Genomic DNA, 16,789 nt, shown 5'->3' with positions numbered 1-16,789 from the left:
CAGGGCTCTGTCCTTGCCATGGATCCATCAGGGCCATCCCGGGGTCTGTCCTGGGGGTCTGTGGGCACCGGGCTGGCAGTTCCCGCCCCCGCCCCGGGGTCTGTCCCCCGGAGCCCCCGGCAGCCGCGGCGAAAGGAGAGCAGCTATTAATAACCCAGCGCAGCACAGGGAAAAGATGTAATTCCATAATGGAAGCGGCTCCGGGAACAATTCAGGGAATAAAATGTTCAGGGAAAGGAGGGAGGAAGGGGGGGGGGGGGTTGGGGGGGGGCGGGGGCAGGCGGGACCCCAGCCCAGCCCCCACCGAGCGGGGATGCGGCTCCGCGATGCCCCCCGGGATGAAGGGAGAAGCCCCCCGGCCCTTGAGGGGGGGTCCTCCGGGCACGGGAGGGGTTCAGGGGTCGGTGGTGCCCCCTCCCCGGGCAGGTCACGGGAGGGGTTTGAGGTGCAGCGTTTGTGTCCCCCCCCCTCCCCCGGAGCATCACCGGGAGGGGCCGTGCCCCGGAGGGGGGGGTTGGGATGGGGGGTGGGGGGGTCACAGCCCCGGGGGCGGCCCCGGCGCGTGGCGGGGGAGGGGCTGGCGGCCGCCCGGTGCCCACGTGGTTTGTCGGTGTCTCCGGAGCGGAAGAAACGGCGGCGGCGGGGCCGGGGCTGCGGCGGGGACCGGGAACGGCAGCGGGACCCGGCGGGGCGGGGACGGAGCCGCATCCCGGCGGGCGCCGCCGCAGCGCAGCAGCAGCGCCGGTGAGTGCGGGGCCTGGGCCGGGGGACAGCGGGAAGGGCCGGGGGGGGGGCAGAGAGAGCGGCCCCCGCCCCACCGGGCCTGTCCTCTCCAGCCACAGCGCGACCCCAGCCCCGGCCCCAGCCCCATCTCCCCCCGCCGGCTTCAGCATCCCCGCTTCATCCTCATCCGCGGCTTCATCCTCATCCCCATCCTCATCCCCATCCTCATCCTCATCCTCACCCCCATTCTCATCCTCATCCCCATCCCCATTCCCATCCTAATTCCCGTCTCCATCCCCGGCTGGTTTCGCATCTTCATCCTCATCCCCATCCCCGGTTCCGTTCCCATCTCCACCCCTGGTTCCATCCCGTTTCCATCCACATTTCCATCCCCATCCCCATCCCCGGCTCCATCCTCATCCTCATCCCGTCCCGGCTCCGCCCCGGACCCCTCCTGCGTTTCCGTCCCTTTCCCCCGCCGGGCGACCCCCGGGCTGGGTGCGGGGTGGGGGTGGGGGGGGCGGGTGGCACCGGGCCGGGCCGGGGGCGTTCGGGGACGATTTCCCGGAGGTTCCGTGGCCTCCGCAGGCCGGACCCCCCCCCCCGCTCACCCTATCGCGACCCCCGTCCGCGCTCACCCGCGCACCGAGCCCGGCCCCCTTTCCCCGCCGGTTCCCCGCCGGTTCCCCGCCGGTTCCACGCCCGCTGTCCTCGCTCGTGGCCCTGGCGGTGCCCCCAGCCCCTCCCCGCTGTCCCCCAGCCCCTCAGAACCGGGACAGCACCCGGGGGGTCCCAGCAATGAGGAGGGGGCTCGTCCCGGCCGCGGCCACCGAGGGTCGGGGCAGGAGGGGCTGCCCTAGGCCGGGTCCTACCGAGTGCATCCTCCCGACCCCCAGTTTTTGGGGCGGGGGGGGGCAAATCTGGTCTCCAACCCAGCCGGGTGCCAGCGGCCCGGCAGCACTCACAGCCTGGCACATCTCATCCTCATCCTCATCCCATCCTCATCCTCATCCTCATCCTCATCCTCATCCCCATCCTCATCCTCATCCTCATCCTCATCCCCATTCCCATTCCCATCCTCATCCCCATTCCCATTCCCATTCCCACCGGAGCTCGGAGCCGGCCGAGCCCTCCCGCAGTGTCCCAGTCCCGGGGAGCTCCATTTTCCCTTTTTTTTTTTTTCCCAAGGCATTTGCAGGCCTCGAGGAGGGGCCGGGAGCGCGGAGGGAGCGGCGGTGCCGTGGGGACCCTGCCTGGAACCCGATGAGAGCAGCTCCGGCTCCCCCCGATCCTCTCGTGGCCGATGTCCGGAGCTCCCACACCTGAGACACACCTGTGCCAGCCCTGTGACACGCCTGTGACACGCCTGTGACACACCTGTGACACACCTGTGACATACCTGTGACACGCCTGTGCCCGCGCCGCAGCCCTGCCCAGCCCGCACCGCTTCGCCCCGTGCCTGGGGCCCGCTGCAAGGCAGGTGTCACAGCGGGCTGGGGAAACTGAGGCACGGCAATTTGGGGAGCTCTGGGCAGCCTCGGGGACGCTCCGATGCGTGTTGGGGACAAAGAGGGTCTTGTCACCACGGTGCCTCCGCTGGCAGGGCCTGGGAACCCCCCCAGTGCTCCGGGGATCTTGATTTGGGGAGAGGGAGTCACCAGAGCTTGGGGGTCTCATCTTGGCTTTGGGGGTGCCTCAGTTTCCCCCGGGGGTGATGGCAGCGCCCTCCCAGCCCGAGCAGAGGTTTGTCCCCTCTGTCACCACCCCGGCCATGGATTTTAGGCCCTCGGAGGGGTCGCAGTGCCGGGGGTCTGTCCATAATTCATTTTCCGTGTCCCAGCGGGCGCTGCCACAGCCCCCAGCTGCCCACGGGACCCCCGGCCCGGGGGTGGGGGTGGCTGGGCTGTCCCCAGGCTCCACCAGCGGCTCGAGGGGACCGTGCTGTCCCCACCCCCGTCACCCTGCAGATCTCTCCTCCCTCTGCCAGCTCTGTGCCATGAATTATTTGTGCGGCGGTGGCTCCCAGATGTCTGCCAAGCCGCCCGGGCTGCGCTTGCCCGCCGGTCGCCCCGGTGCCCACGGAGTCCCCAGCTGGGACAGGGGACAGGGGACAGCTCCAGAGTGGGCTGCGCTGGTTTGGGGCGCTTTTCCCACCGGGAAACACCCCGGGAACCACCGGAGGCAGCGCCTTTGGGAGCCTCGGTCACCCCGAAGCCTCGTGCGGGGTCCAGCGCTGAGGCGGAGCGGGTCGGGAGGGGTGGGGACCCCCGGGCGGGGTTGGGGACAGTGCCAGGGGCCAGGTGGCTCCCGGGGGGTGGAGGGTGAGTGGCAGCGCTGGAATTTAGGGCACGGCTGCGAGAGGCGTGGGAGGCCGGGAAGCAGCTCCCGTGCGGCGCAGGGCGGGAGGCAGCGGCACCGGACGCTATTTCTGGTGCTCGTTCCCGGGAGGGGACATGAGGAAAGTCACCGTGTCCCCACCCTGGGGGCTCTGCCGAGGGTGCTCTCTGCTCCCATCCTCATCCTGATGGAAGCTGAGGGGGGTGTCAGGATTTCTGTGCCCCCTTTCCCCGGTGGGGACAGAGGTGAGCACGGGGCCAGCGTCCCTTTGTCACCGCGGGGTTGGATCTGCTGCTGGCGGCAGCTCCTGGGATTGTCACCCGCTGTCACCGGGACAGGCTGAGCTCCCGCAGACCCCGCTGTGACCCACCTGGGCTCCCCTTATCCCACCCCAGTGTCCCCCCAGCCCGGCCTGGCCCGGTGTCACCCGTGTGCCCGCTGTCCCCGCAGGCAGGACATGGACTCCATGTTCGAGGACGACATCAGCATCCTGACACAGGAGGCGCTGGGGCCGGACGAGGACTGGCTGGACAGCCCCAACACCGACCTGTCGGGAGAGATGTGCTCGGCCTCGCACTTCGCCCTCATCACCGCCTACGACGACATCAAGAACCGGCTCACGGGGCTCGAGAGGGAGAACTCCACGCTCAAGCGCCGCCTCAAGATGTACGAGGTCAAGGTGAGGGGTCAGGGGGAGCCCCGGGGGGGGTGCGTGGGGTCGGGGGGACCCCTCTGACCGCCTGCCCCGCGGCCGCAGTACCCCCTGATCGGCGAGTTCGGCGAGGAGCACATCTTCTCCCTCTACGAGGCCAAGGAGAATTCGCTGCTCAAGAGCGAGAAGGCGTCGCTGCAGCAGCAGCTCAACCAGTTCCAGCACGAGGTGAGCGGGGACAGAGGGTCTGGGGGGGGGGGGGGGGGAGTTTGGGGGGTCCCCGAGCCACCCACCCACCCCCGAATCCCCTTCACCTTCCCCCCGGCAGCTGCAGAAGAGCAAAGAGCGGGAGGAGCAGCTGGAGGAGATGATCCAGGCGTACGAGAAGCTGTGCGTGGAGAAGGCGGACCTGGAGACCGAGCTGGGAGAGATGGTGGGTGACAGCCACCGGTGGGGGACAGCCACCGGGGTCCCCTTCCCTTCTCCGCGACCGCCCGTGGGGTCCCCATCCTTGGGGGTGCAGGGCTGGGAGGGGCCGGGGTGTTTAGGCCGCCTTGGGGGTTTTAGGGATGCTCAGATTGATCCATCTTCCCAAGGGATGATCCCAGCTCCTCTGTCCTGGTGCCAGGGTCACCCCCGGCTCCCCTTTCCCAGCCAGGGAGCCACTCCTGCCATGCCACCCCAAAAACCCACCCCAAAATCCGTGCGGGCCGTGCCGGGGAGGGACAGGATGAACCCCGGGGAGGGGACACAACGCCCTCAGGCTCAGCCCTGTCCCCTCCCCATGCAGCGAGCGCTGGTGGAGACGCACCTGAGCCGCATCCGGAGCTTGGAGCAGCAACTGCGACAACGCGACAGCGGCGCCTTCCCCGGGCTGGGCACTCAGGACGTGCCTTTCATCGCCCTGCACCCCAACCCCGGGCTGAGCCACGGTGAGCAGCCCCCTCCCCGCCCCTCCGCGCCCCCCGGGACCCCGCGGAGCTGCCGGGGGCTGAACCGAGCGGTGCCCGCAGTGCTGGAGCGAGCCGGGGGCTGGCAGAGCCGCGGGCTGGAGGCTGAGCTGGAGGCGGCGCGCCAGGAGAACCAGCGCGCCCAGCACCGCGAGGAGCATCTCAAGGCAGAGTGCGAGAGGCTGCAGCAGGAGCTGAAACACCTGCAGGACACCCGCGAACAGGTGAGGGGCAGGGCGGGGCCTGGGACCACCCCCAGGCCGGGGTGGGTGGGGTTTGGGTGCCCAGGGGTGTCTGGGAGCAGGGTCTGACCCCATAGGACCCTTCATTCCCTGTGGGTGGGGTTTGGGTGCCCAGGGGTGTCTGGGAGCAGGGTCTGACCCCATAGGACCTTTCATTCCCTGTGGGTGGGGTTTGGATGTCTGAGAGCAGGTATGGGGCAGGGTCTGACCCCATAGGACCCTTCATTCCCTGTGGGTGGGGTTTGGGTGCCGGGGGTGTCTGGGTGCGGGAACGGGGCAGGATCTGACCCCATAGGATCCCCCCAGTCTTTTTTAGGTCGGGTTTGGGTACCGAGGGGTGTCTGGGAGAGGTACAGGGCAGGGTCTGACCCCATAGACCCCTCAATCCTCAGTGGGTCGGATTTGGATGCTGAGGGGTGTCTGGGAGCAGGAATGGGGCAGGGTCTGACCCCACAGGACCCCCCCATGCCCGGGTTGGGGGTCCCGGTGCTGACCGGGGCTCTGCCGTCCCCAGGAGCAGTCGGAGCGGGACATGGCGTGGGTGAAGAAGGTGGGCGACGACCAGTAAGTGCTGGGAGGGGACTGGGGGAGCAGGGTGGGAGGGGGGGACACACGGGAGCGGCTGTGGAGCACGGCGGGGTCACCCCACACCCCGCATTGAAATGCTGCAGCGGGGGGATCCCGCACCCCAAAATCACCACGGGGGTTTGGAGCTGGGTGGGGCTGCGGGCGCGGGGTGCCCGGTGCCCGGTGCCGAGTGTTGGCCCGGTGCCCGGTGCCCCGTGTCCGGTGCCCGATGCCGAGTGTTGGCCCGGTGCCCGGTGCCCGGTTCCCGGTTCCCTGCACTGTCCCGGTGTCAGTGCCCTGTGTCCGGTGCCCGGTGCTGGGTGCAGTGCATCGTCCCGGTGCCCGGTGCCCCGTTCCCGGTATCCGTGCATCGTCCCGGTGCCCGGTGCCGGGTGCTGTGCGTTGTCCCGGTACCCGGTGCCTCTTTCCCGGTGTCCGTGCGTTGTCTCCGTGCCCGGTACCGGCTCGGCGCTGCCTCCAGAGGGCACTGACGGCTCGCGGCTGCCGAGAGAGCGACACCGAGCTGGCACCGAGCCGGCACCGAGCTGGCACCGGGCAGTACCGAGGGGCACCGAGCTGGCACCGAGCTGGCACCGAGCGGCACCGAATTGCAACTTGCAGCACCGAGGGTCACCGTGCGGCCCCAACCCGCGCCACTCCTGTGTCACCAATTCGTGCCAAACCAAACCATCTCAGCCACCGGGCACCGACCCATCCCGGCCACCGGGCACCGACCCAGCCCCACTCGAGCCTGGGCAGCCCCGGGAGCCTTTCCCGGCCCCTTGGAGCCGCTGTTCCGTCTCCATCTCTGCTCCAAACCCCACCCGAGCGTTTCCTTCTGCCGCTTTTGGGTGCCAGTGCTGCGGGCAGGACCCTCCTCTGTCCCTCCTTGTCACTTCCCGGTGTCCCCTTTGCGGTAGCCGCGAGTTCTGGGGGCTCCCGGGCACTGCGGGGTGCTGGGACGGGCAGTTCGAGCCCACAGATTTGGGATTTGGAGTCAAAACACCCCAAATCCGGGGGGACCTGAGAGGAGATGGGGCTGTGGCCAGACCCCTTGAACCCCTAAGGGCTGACGGTGGCACCGAGGTGGGGGCAATGTCCTCGGACCCCTTAAACCCCTAAAGGTGGCACCGAGGTGGTGACAGTGTCCCTGGACCCCTCCAAACCCCCAACAGTGGCACTGAGGCAGGGACGATATCCCCGGACCCCTAAAACTCCCAAAGGTGGCACCAAGGTGGTGACAGTGTCCCTTAAACCCCCCGCGATGGCACCGGGATGGTGACGGTGTCCCTGAACCCCTGAAACCCCTAAAGGTGGCACCGAGGTGGTGGCGATGTCCCCAAACCCCCCGCGATGGCACCGAGGCGGGGGCTTTGTCCCCATTTTAACTCCTCGCTGGCCTCGTTCCCTCGCTGTCCCCAGCCCGGGGCGGTGACAGCGGGGACCCGGCGGCCCCCCCGAGCTGGGGACACATCAAAGGTGACAATCGGGGCCGGGGAGGGGCGGGGGTGTTGTTGTGGGGGGGCCGAATCCATCCCCTGCTTTTCCGGAGGTGTTGGGCGCTGCCGCCTTTCCCTGTCGTCCTGGTGCAGATCAAAACCTGGATCCTTCCCTTCTCCCTTCCCCTCCTTAATTCCATTTATTTCCATAAAATTCCCTCTTCCGAGTTCACCCCCAGATTGTCCCTCCCCACCTCCCTCACTCCCCGCAATATCCAAATATCCCAAATATCTCCATTAACATTCCCCAATCCCCAAAAATCTTTCTTTTAAAGCCCGAATCCACCAGGCTGGGATGGGGAAACTGAGGCAGGGCTGGCTCCTCTCCCCCTCCCCGGGCCCAGCTTTTCCCTCCGCGCTCTTTTCTTGCCGATTCAGCTCTTTTTTTGTCACCTGCTTCTCTCCGCCACTGTTTTTTTTGGGTGTGAAAAGCGCCTTATCGGCGTTTTCCATCTCCGGGTGATTTTCTGGTGCTTCTGCTGCGGTGTGCGTGGGGCGGGGGTCCCCCCGCGTCCCGATCTTCCTCTCTTTTTTGGTTTCTTTTCTGAGGTTTAGGGGGTTTTTTTTAATTATTATTTTGTTTTTTGGCTTTCTGAGCTCGCGGTTGTTCCTTCTTGCGCTCCCTCCCGGGAAAATCCGGGAGCCAAATCTTGAGGAAAGCCCTGGAAAGCGCAGAGTGGGGATTTGGGGCGGTCAGACCACCCCTCAAATTTCCCCCATTTTGGGGGGGATTTTGTGGATTTTAATGTCTCTTGCACCCATGGGTCCCCACCCCTGGCTCCTCCAGCTCGGCAGCAAAAAGGGGTCTGGGGGACACAAAGGTGACATCCTCTGTGCGCCCCTCGGGCTTTTCTGCTCTGTTTTGGTTTTCTTCTTTTCTTTTCTTCCTTTTCCTTCTTTTTCCTCGTTCTCTTTCTTTTCCTCTTTTTCATTCTTTTCTTCCTTTTCCTCCTTTTTCTTCTTTTCCTCCTCTTTCTTCTTTTACTCCTTTTCCTCCTTTTTCTTCCTTTCCTCCTTTTTCTTCTTTTTCTCCTTCTCTTCCTATTCCTTCTTTTCCGTCTTTTTCTCCTTTTCTTCCTATTCCTTCTTTTCCGTCTTTTTCTCCTTTTCCTTCCTATTCCTTCTTTTCCGTCTTTTTCTCCTTTTCCTTCCTATTCCTTCTTTTCCGTCTTTTTCTCCTTTTCCTTCCTATTCCTTCTTTTCCGTCTTTTTCTCCTTTTCCTTCCTATTCCTTCTTTTCCGTCTTTTTCTCCTTTTCCTTCCTATTCCTTCTTTTCCGTCTTTTTCTCCTTTTCCTTCCTATTCCTTCTTTTCCGTCTTTTTCTCCTTTTCCTTCTATTCCTTCTTTTACTTACTTTCTTTTTCCTCCTTTTCCTTCTCCTCCTTTCCCTCTTCTCCTTCACCTATTTCTTTTTTTTTTTTTTCCCTTTCTCTCTCTATTTTTTCCCCTCCTTCTCCTCACTTTCTCCTTCTCCTCCTCCTTTCCCACCTCTCTCTCTCTCTGTGTGCCCCGGGGGTCTCGGCGGGGCCCGGCGCTGTCACTGCGGTTTCGAGCGGCGGCTCCGGGTCCCCGCGGTGTCACAACAGCTCAGCGGGGACCGCGCCGAGCTCAGGGCCCCTCGGGGCCGACAATCCCGGCTCGGAAAGCGACACCAACCCGGGGCAGAATTGATGATTTTGTGATTTTGGCAGCGCTTCCAAACGCCGGGAGCGGGGTGGGGGGGGGGAGCAGCACCCGCCCCATCCCGGCTGCTCCCGGTGCGAGATCCGCCGGCAAAACTTTTCCTTTTTTGAGTTCAAAAAGTGAATTTGGGTTGGTTTTGAGCTGTGTCACCCGCAGAGCCACCGTGTCCCCTTCGGGAATTGTCCTCTGGACCCGGTGGTGTCGGCTGGGGTGGCGAGAGGGAACTTCAGACACCCTGAGGAGTTTTGTTTTTTTTTCTTTTGTTTTTTTTTTACCCTGGGTCATGATTTCCTTAGGAATTTGCTGGAGGAGTGATGGAAGCACCACCCGGCTGTAGCACTAAACCTCTTTTAGCCGTGTTTATTAAACCAAACCAAACCAAAAACAAAAAACAAAGCCAAAACCAAAAAAAAAAATGCAGAAAGACAAAATTGCAAAAAACCAAAATTGCAAAAAACCAAAATTGCAGTGGGGAGGTCAAGCCCTACTGAAGGATTTCATTCTGACTGAAGGATTTAACCCCCGCTGAGGGATTTAATCGGATTTAATCCCTGCTGAAGGATTCCTGCCCGGCTTTCCTGTGCTCCGCAGGGTGAACCTGGCGCTGGCGTACACGGAGCTGACGGAGGAGCTGTGCCGGCTGCGGAACCTCAGCTCCCTGCAGAGCCAGATCCTGCGGGCGCTGCTGCAGGAAAAGAGCCTCAATGGTGGTGAGGGAGGGGAAGGAACACCGGGAAAAGGGGATGGGTGACCTCGTCCTGAGGGTGGGGATGAGATCCTGAGGGGATCGGTCCTCGAGGGTGGCCGGGAGCCCTGGGAGGGTCCCGCAAGGGGAGGATTCACAGATGGGAGTGTCCCATCCCAAAATATCCATAAATGGGGATACTCATTCCCTGGGAATGTCCCATCCCAAGGGTATCCATCCCTGGGAATGTCTAAACCCAAAATATTCATACCTGGGGGTATCCATTCCTGGGAGCATCTCATCCCAAGGGTATCCATCCCTGGGAATGTTCCATCCTAAAATATCCATAAATGGGGATACTCATCCCTGGGATTGTCCCATCCTAAAATATCCACACGTGGGAGCATCCCAAACCAAGAGCATCCATGCCTGGGAGAATCCATGCCAAAATATCCATTACTGGGAGAATCCATGCCAAAATATCCACACCTGGGAGTACCCAAACCTGGGATTATCCCATCCCAAAATATCCACACCTGGGAGCATCCCATCCCTGGGAGTACCCACCCCAAAATATCCAATCCCATCCCACGAGCATCCATCCCCAAAGTATCCACACCTGGGAGTACCCAAACCTGGGATTATCCCATCCCAAAATACCCACACCTGGGAGCATCCCAGCCCTGGGGGTACCCACCCCAAAATATCCAATCCCATCCCAAGAATCTCCATCCCTGGGAGCATCCACACCTGGGAGTGTCCATCCCAAAATATCCATCCTTGGGAGAATCAATCCCCGGGAATCTCCATCCCTGGCTGCATTCCCTCCCCCCAGAATCCCCCGTCCCTCTGGGGGGTCCCCAGAGCCTCATCCCCCCCTCCCCTCCCTCCGGGATACCCCTGGATACCGAGGCACTTGCCACGTTTCATTTCCTACAATTCCCACATTTCATTTCCCACATTATTTCCCACATTCCCCACATTTCCCCGCAGTCCCCACATTCCCCACATTTCATTTCCCACATTCCCCACATTACTCCTCACATTTTCCACATTTCATTCCCCACATTTCCCATATTTCCCAGGTTTCCCAGATTTCCCACATTATTTCCCACATTATTTCCCCCATTTCATTTCCCACTTTATTTCCCACATTTCCCATGTTTAATTCCCCGCATTCCCCACATTTTCCACATTTCATTTCCCACATTCCCCACATTATTTCCCCCATTTCACTTCCCACATTTCCCACATTTCCCACATTTCCCACATTTCACTTCCCACATTCCCCACATTATTCCCCACATTCCCCGCATTATTTCCCCCATTTCCCAAGCCGCCCATCTAACACGGATCACTTTTTCTCTCTCTCTGTGTGTGTCTGTGTGTCCCCCCTTTTATCCCGTGCCAGGCCAGCGCCACTCCCCGCTGTCCCAGTGCCACTCCCCGCTGTCCCAGTGCCACTCCCCGGCCCAGCAGCGCCGCTCGCCCGCCCCTCAGTGCCCCTCGCCCGTTCCACCGGGACGCTCCCAGTGCCAATCCCCCGCCCTCCAACGCCGCTCACCGGGACCCCCCAGCCAATCTCCGGCCCAACAGCGCCGCTCGCCAGCCCCCGGTCCTTGCCAGTCCCCTGCCCAGCAGCGTCGCTCCCCGGTGCCACCTCCAAACCAGTCGCCCGCCCAGCAGCGCCGCTCGCCAGCTCCGCCACCTCCGCCTTGCCCATCCCCGACCTCGGCGTCCCCGCACCGCCTGCCCGGCGAGAGGATGGAGCTGGGCTACGCCAAACCCTCGAGCCGCCACATCAAGGCTGGCTTCCAAGGTCGCCGCAGTTACTCGGAGGTGACCAACGTGGCCCTGTACCAGCAGAGCCGCTCGCTCTGGCTGCAGCCCGAAGCCTCCACTCTGCCCAAGCACCGGCCCTACGGCGACGTTTACTTGGGGGGAGCGGGGGCCCCGCTGAGCGCCCACGAGCCCTTCGAGGAGCACGTCCGCTTCGAGAAGCAATCCTCGGATGAGGAGGAGTGGGCGCTGCCCAGCCCGCCCAGCCCCGAGGCCGGGGCCATCCGCTGCGCCTCCTTCTGCGCCGGTTTCCCCGTGCCCGACGCCGACACCGTGCACCGGACGGCGGCCGCCTACGCCCGGGCCGAGCACGCCCAGTCCTGGCCTTCCATCAACGTAAGGAGGAGAATCCCCTCCCCTCAAATGTCCCTGAGGGGTTTTTGGGGCTGGGGAGCATGGAGGGAACCCCTAAAATGTTCAGCGTGGTGGCATCTCTGAGTGAGGAGGCGTGCCTCAGTTTCCCCTCGTTTGTCACCCGGCTGGCTGGGGGGACACTGAGATGTGGCCACCGTCTCAGCATGGCACTGTGCCCGGCTGTGGGGGGCACTAGGAGGGTTTTGGGGTGGGGGTGACAGATGTGGCCACCATCTCAGCATGGCTCTGTGTCTTCTTCCCGTGTGTCACCCGGGTGGGGGGACACTGAGATGTGGCCACCATCTCAACATGGTTCTGTGCCCTCTCCCCGTTTGTCACCCGGCTGGGTGGCACTGGGAGAGTTTTGGGAAGGGGTGATAGAAGTCGCCACCATCTCAGCGTGGCTCTGTGCCCGGCTGGGTGTCACTGGGGGGGTTTTTGGAGGGGGTGACCGATGTGGCCACCGTCTCAGCGTGGCTCTGTGCCCCCCCTGCAGCTGCTGCTGGAGACGGTGGACTCGGAGGTGCGGAGCTGCCCGCTGTGCCAGCTGGCCTTCCCCATCGGGTACCCGGACGATGCCCTGGTCAAACACATCGACTCGCACCTGGAGAACAGCAAGATCTGAGCCTTGCCCCCTCCTCTTCCCGACCTTTGGATGCTGCATGGAAACACTCCGGGAGCTCCCGGCTCCCGAAATACCTCCAAGTCTTCAGTAGCTACGGAAAAACTGAGCCCCCCCACCCCTCCACCACTCCTCACCCCCAGAGCCCCCCCGGAGCCCCCCCAGCCCCCTCGGAGCGGGTTCATCCACGCCCCCACCCCCGTGCCAGGTTTGGATGTTGCGGGTAGCGGTGTCACGCCGTGCCGGCTGGTGGCCCGGAGGGGACCCGTCAGTGCCCCTGGGTGTCCCTCTGCAGCCTCGAGTGTCGCTGTTTGATCTCAGGGAGGATCCGAGGGGCCGGGTCCCGGGTCCGGCCCCCAGGAAGCAGCTGAGGGGAAGGGGCCGCTCCTTCCCCCGGCTGTGGGCTCAGAGGTGGGGTCGGGGTTTGGAGGAGGGTTGGGGTGGTGGGACTGGGGGGGCAGCTGCTCGTTCTCGGTCCCCTTTGCCTTGTCCCGCCGGTTCAAGCACCTTTCCACTCTTTTACATTAAAAGCACCCCCAAAATTCTCCCCCCTCCCCACCACGATGCTGCTGAGAAACGAGCCCCGAGGAGCAGCATGGACCCCTCCCCATCCCCCCAACATTGCACTGGGCTCCCTGGGGCTCCCCCTAACCCCCCACCCCAAATCCCCGAGCGGCGTGGAGACCCCCCAGCAGCCCCCCCTTCATCTCCAGCCACCCCTCCTCCTGCTTTAACCGGGGGGGGCTGCAGGCGGCTGCTCACCCTGAGCCCCCCCCCCCCCCCCCACCCTGTCACCCCCGTCCCCCCACGTTCGATCTACCTCAAAGCCGCCGGGAGAGGGGGGGGGTCCGCAGCACTGTCCCCTCCTCACCGAGCCGCTCTGCGCTGCATGTCCCCCCCGTGTCACAGCGCACATGTCCCCCACCCCCAAAGCAACGCCGGGGGCTCGGCCCCCCCCCGGCCCCACCCCACCCCGGGACCCCCGGGACCCCCGGGAGGAGGGACCCGCCCTCGCTGCGACGCCACCGACTCCAATAAAACCTTCCCAGCGCCCAAAACGCCTCGGTGGGGGTGAAGGAATCGCCTCTCTTGGGGTCTCTGGGGAAGGAGAGGGGGGGGTCCCGCTGTAGGTGCCCCCCTGAGGGTGGGGTTGGGGTCGGGAAGGAGTTTGAGGCTCGACAGAACCGGTTTGTGTGGCCGGGGTGGCCCTGGGGGTGACAGGGTTTGGGGTGTCCTGCAGCCCTGTCCCAGCTCCCGGCTCGTTTCGGGTTTACTGGGCGGGTGAGTGACACAAAACGGGACAATTAGAAACGAAACAAAAGTCCCCAGTGACAGAAGGGACAACGCCAAACCCCGGTCAGGGGGTCCCCGGGGGGCGATGGATGGCGGGGTGACATTCTCCCGATTTTCCTGGGGTGTTGCCCGGAAAGACTCACCTGGAACAGAGACTAGGCAGAGGAAAAGGAATAAAATCGGTATTTATTGAAAGGATTCACCTTGGGCAGTGCAAGAGCCCGGCCGGGGCTACACCCAAATCAAATCCAAGATGGATCCCGGTCACGAGTTTTTACACTTTTTAAAGTTTTGTTTCATCTTGGGGTCAATTATCCACAATTAACCACAGCCCCAGGCTATGAAGTCTCAGACCCCCTTCCCTCGCTGTTCTTTCTGCTTTTTAGGTACGAGTTGTCCTTGATCCTCTATCTAGACGAGAATTGTTTTGTCTAACTAACATGTGAAGAGAACCGACACCTAACATGAAATTTCAGAGTTACGCACTAAGCAGCAGAGATTCTGAAAAATATAAAATCTAAAACCCCCCAAATCGGGGGTCCAGCAGCACCTCCGGGACCCCTTCCCTGTGTCCTGTGGGTCCTACAGCCCCCCGGGAGTTTTGGGGTTCCCATGGGCTGAGCTCGGTTCTCCGGCCCGGGACCCCCGGGAGTTTTGGGGTTCCCATGGGCTGAGCTCGGTTCTCCGGCCGGAGACCCCCGGGAGTTTTGGGGTTCCCATGGGCTGAGCTCGGTTCTCCGGCCGGGGACCCCCGGGAGGTTTCGGGGGGGGTCCCATCCCGGCTCGCCGAGCTGAGCCCGGCCCCGAGCAGGGTGCGAAGGCGGTTCCCAGTGCCGGGGGGCGATGGTGTGAAGGAGATAAGGAGCGGTGCCGCAGCTTTATCGCCGCCCCATCTCCGCGTCTGCCGCCGCACGGAAGGGGAAGAGCAGCCCCTGCCCACCTTCCACCCACCCCCCCGGGTGGGCACCGGCAGCTCCAGGGGGACCGGAGGGAGGGGACAGACCCAGAGGGGACATTTTGACCCCTCCATGATGTAGGGAAGTGTCCCCAAAAGCATCCGAGTGGGGACGACGCCTGAGCTGCGCCCAGGGTGTGAGCGGGGCTCCTCCTCCGCTGCCCCCCAGTTTGGACTGGGATCGCACTGGGATGGAGGAGCGGGGGGTGGGGGGGCTGGCTGCGGTCAGGGGGTGCCCGCCCCCCTCCACCTTCTCTCTTTTTCTCTCTTTTTCTCTCTTTTTCTCTTTTTTTTTGAAATCACGTGATAAATGCCAAACGCCGCTGCCGTTACTCATCCCGGCACTCCCGGCACCGCTTCCCCCCGGGGGCGGCGGCTGCTGACTCAGCACCTGCCGGGCTCCCCCCAGAGCCCTCGGGGACCCCCCCTGAGCCCCCCAAAACCACCGTCCCTTCAGGGGGGACGAGCTCCAGGACAGTGTCACCTGGTGCAGCAATGTCCCCACGATGCTCTCCTGAGTCTGGGGGGGGGGGGGTCCCAGCACCCCAAATTCTCCATCTGGGGGGCTCTCCCTGCTCCTGCGGCGTCTCGGGATGCTCGTGGTGGGCACGGGGACCATGCTGGGCATTTTGTCACCTCCCGCCAGCAGGGTGAGGGCACTGCACCCTCTGTGTCACCCGTGGGGGCCACCCGGCCCTGCGGGGTGACTTTGAGCCCTCCCCACGCGGGTGGGAGCGGCTCCCACGGCTGCCCCCGTGCCTCAGTTTCCCTTTCCCAGCCCTTCGCGACTCCGCTGCCCACTGCGGAGGGAAGTGGGGGTGTCCGGGGAGGGAAATGTGGCCCCATTTCCTGTGACACCCCGGTCCCCGAGCTGCCAACCGCAGCGCTGGGCTGCGCCTTTGGTGACAGGAGTGTCCCAAGGAGTGTCCTCCCCACCCTGCAGTGCCCGACCACCGCCCTGCCACCCCTACATTGTCGCCAAAGCCACCCTGCAGCCCTGCCTCAGCTGCGCTGTCCCCAAGGGGATGCGGCCCCGCTGTCCCCGCGGGGCGGGGAGGGGACGAGGTGGCGTTTGGTGGCTCCTGGTGGGGTCCCGAGTCCGGCTGGAGGCCACCGCGTGGCCTGGCTGTGCCGGCTGAGGTGACAAGGGACAAGCCAGGCCTCCCTCAGCCGTGAGAGGGGTGGGGTGAGGTGACACTGCTGGGGTCTGTCACCTCCCGCCTGTCCCCAGGGCAGTGGGAGCATCCCTGGCGGAATTGTCCCCACTAAACGCCGGGGATGTCGCAGCAGTGGCACAGGGCACCGTCCCCAGAGCCACCCATGGGTGCGCAGCGCCCTCCCATCCCTGGTGGGACACACCCGGCTCCGTGTCCCCCGTGTCCCCCGTGTCCCCCGTGTCCCCAGTGTCCCCATGCCAGTGGGTCACACCTCGCCGTTTCTTAGGCGACAATTTCATTTTATTGTTTTTCCCAGCAAAACCCCCTCTTATTTTGGGCACCTTTAAGGTTTCCTTTTCCAGCTTTCAGTTGGGTTGGGCTTTTTTTTTTTTTTTTTTTTTTTTTTTGGTTATTGGGTGGTTTTTTTTCCCCTCTTCTCAGTGTTTTTATCATTTAGGGGAAAAACGAAACAATTCTCACTGCTCGGGTCGCGATTTGCCCTGCAGGGGGGAGGGACACGGGCACCGAGGATGCTCCTGGCGCTGTGCTGGGAGCTCGGAGCCAGCTCCACGCACGGGTGGCACTGTCCTTGTCCCCCTGGCTGCGGGTGTCGCGCAGGGAATTCTCTGACGTCCCGTAAGCTCCTGCTGGAATCTCATTCCCGGCCGCTCCTTCGTCTTTCCAAAGGGATCCCCAGCAAGCACAACAAAGCAGGGAACCCCCACGGATCCAGGGGGGGCTCCAGGGACCCCTCCCCAGCTGGGCTTTCAGGGGACACGGTGGCCGCTCGTCCCCGCGTCCCCTCCGTCGGGGTTTATAGGAAACGGCTCTGCGAGGAAGAGCCCGGCTCTCCTGCCCGGGTGAGCGTTTCTTTCCAGCCGTGGGCGCCCCGAAAGGGCCCTCAGTGCCGGGGATCCGGTGTGAGTCAAAGCCGGAGCCCTGGGGTTTAACCACAAGCCCCAGAGCTGCCGTGTGACGGGGCAGCCGTGCCAGAGGCGTTTATAAGAAATGGAGGGGCTGCCCTGAAAGGGGAGGGACCCCGGCTGGCACCGCGGCTGTGCCCACCCACCTCGGGGACAGCTCCTTTGGCTCCGCGGCTCGGATCTTAACTCGCCTTTTCTGCTCCAGCCTCGCAGCTCAGCCCCTCTCCAGGGGTGCCCCAAAGCGCCCAAACCACCCAAAGGTGCCCGTATGACACTGAGGTGGCCCCAGGTACCTCATCCAGCTGGT

General features: G+C 63.6%; 1 protein-coding gene across 1 annotated transcript; it reads left to right on the top strand.

The window, feature by feature from the left end:
• The first annotated feature begins 1,506 nt into the window (after nt 1-1,506).
• TBKBP1 (TBK1 binding protein 1) lies at nt 1,507-12,888 on the top strand. The gene is made up of 10 exons (XM_088179423.1): nt 1,507-2,203; nt 3,515-3,739; nt 3,818-3,940; nt 4,041-4,145; nt 4,503-4,644; nt 4,726-4,886; nt 5,419-5,468; nt 9,246-9,364; nt 10,751-11,514; nt 12,029-12,888. The coding sequence occupies exons 2-10, from the start codon at nt 3,518-3,520 to the stop codon at nt 12,155-12,157; spliced, it is 1,815 nt and encodes a 604-aa protein (XP_088035549.1). The 5' UTR covers nt 1,507-2,203; nt 3,515-3,517; the 3' UTR covers nt 12,158-12,888.
• The last annotated feature ends 3,901 nt before the right edge of the window (nt 12,889-16,789 follow it).

The sequence above is a fragment of the Sturnus vulgaris genome, chromosome 27, assembly GCF_052056855.1.
Source record: "Sturnus vulgaris isolate bStuVul1 chromosome 27, bStuVul1.hap1, whole genome shotgun sequence".
Lineage (NCBI taxonomy): Eukaryota > Metazoa > Chordata > Aves > Passeriformes > Sturnidae > Sturnus > Sturnus vulgaris.
This window is presented reverse-complemented; position numbering and strand designations above follow the sequence as displayed.

Bases quoted from the DNA above. Each gene is read 5' to 3' on its own strand.
- TBKBP1 (XM_088179423.1), top strand. From the start codon at position 3,518: ATGGACTCCATGTTCGAGGACGACATCAGCATCCTGACACAGGAGGCG. The intron at 4,146-4,502 runs GTGGGTGACAGC...CTCCCCATGCAG, and splicing joins AGACCGAGCTGGGAGAGATG to CGAGCGCTGGTGGAGACGCA. The intron at 5,469-9,245 runs GTAAGTGCTGGG...TGTGCTCCGCAG, and splicing joins AAGAAGGTGGGCGACGACCA to GGTGAACCTGGCGCTGGCGT.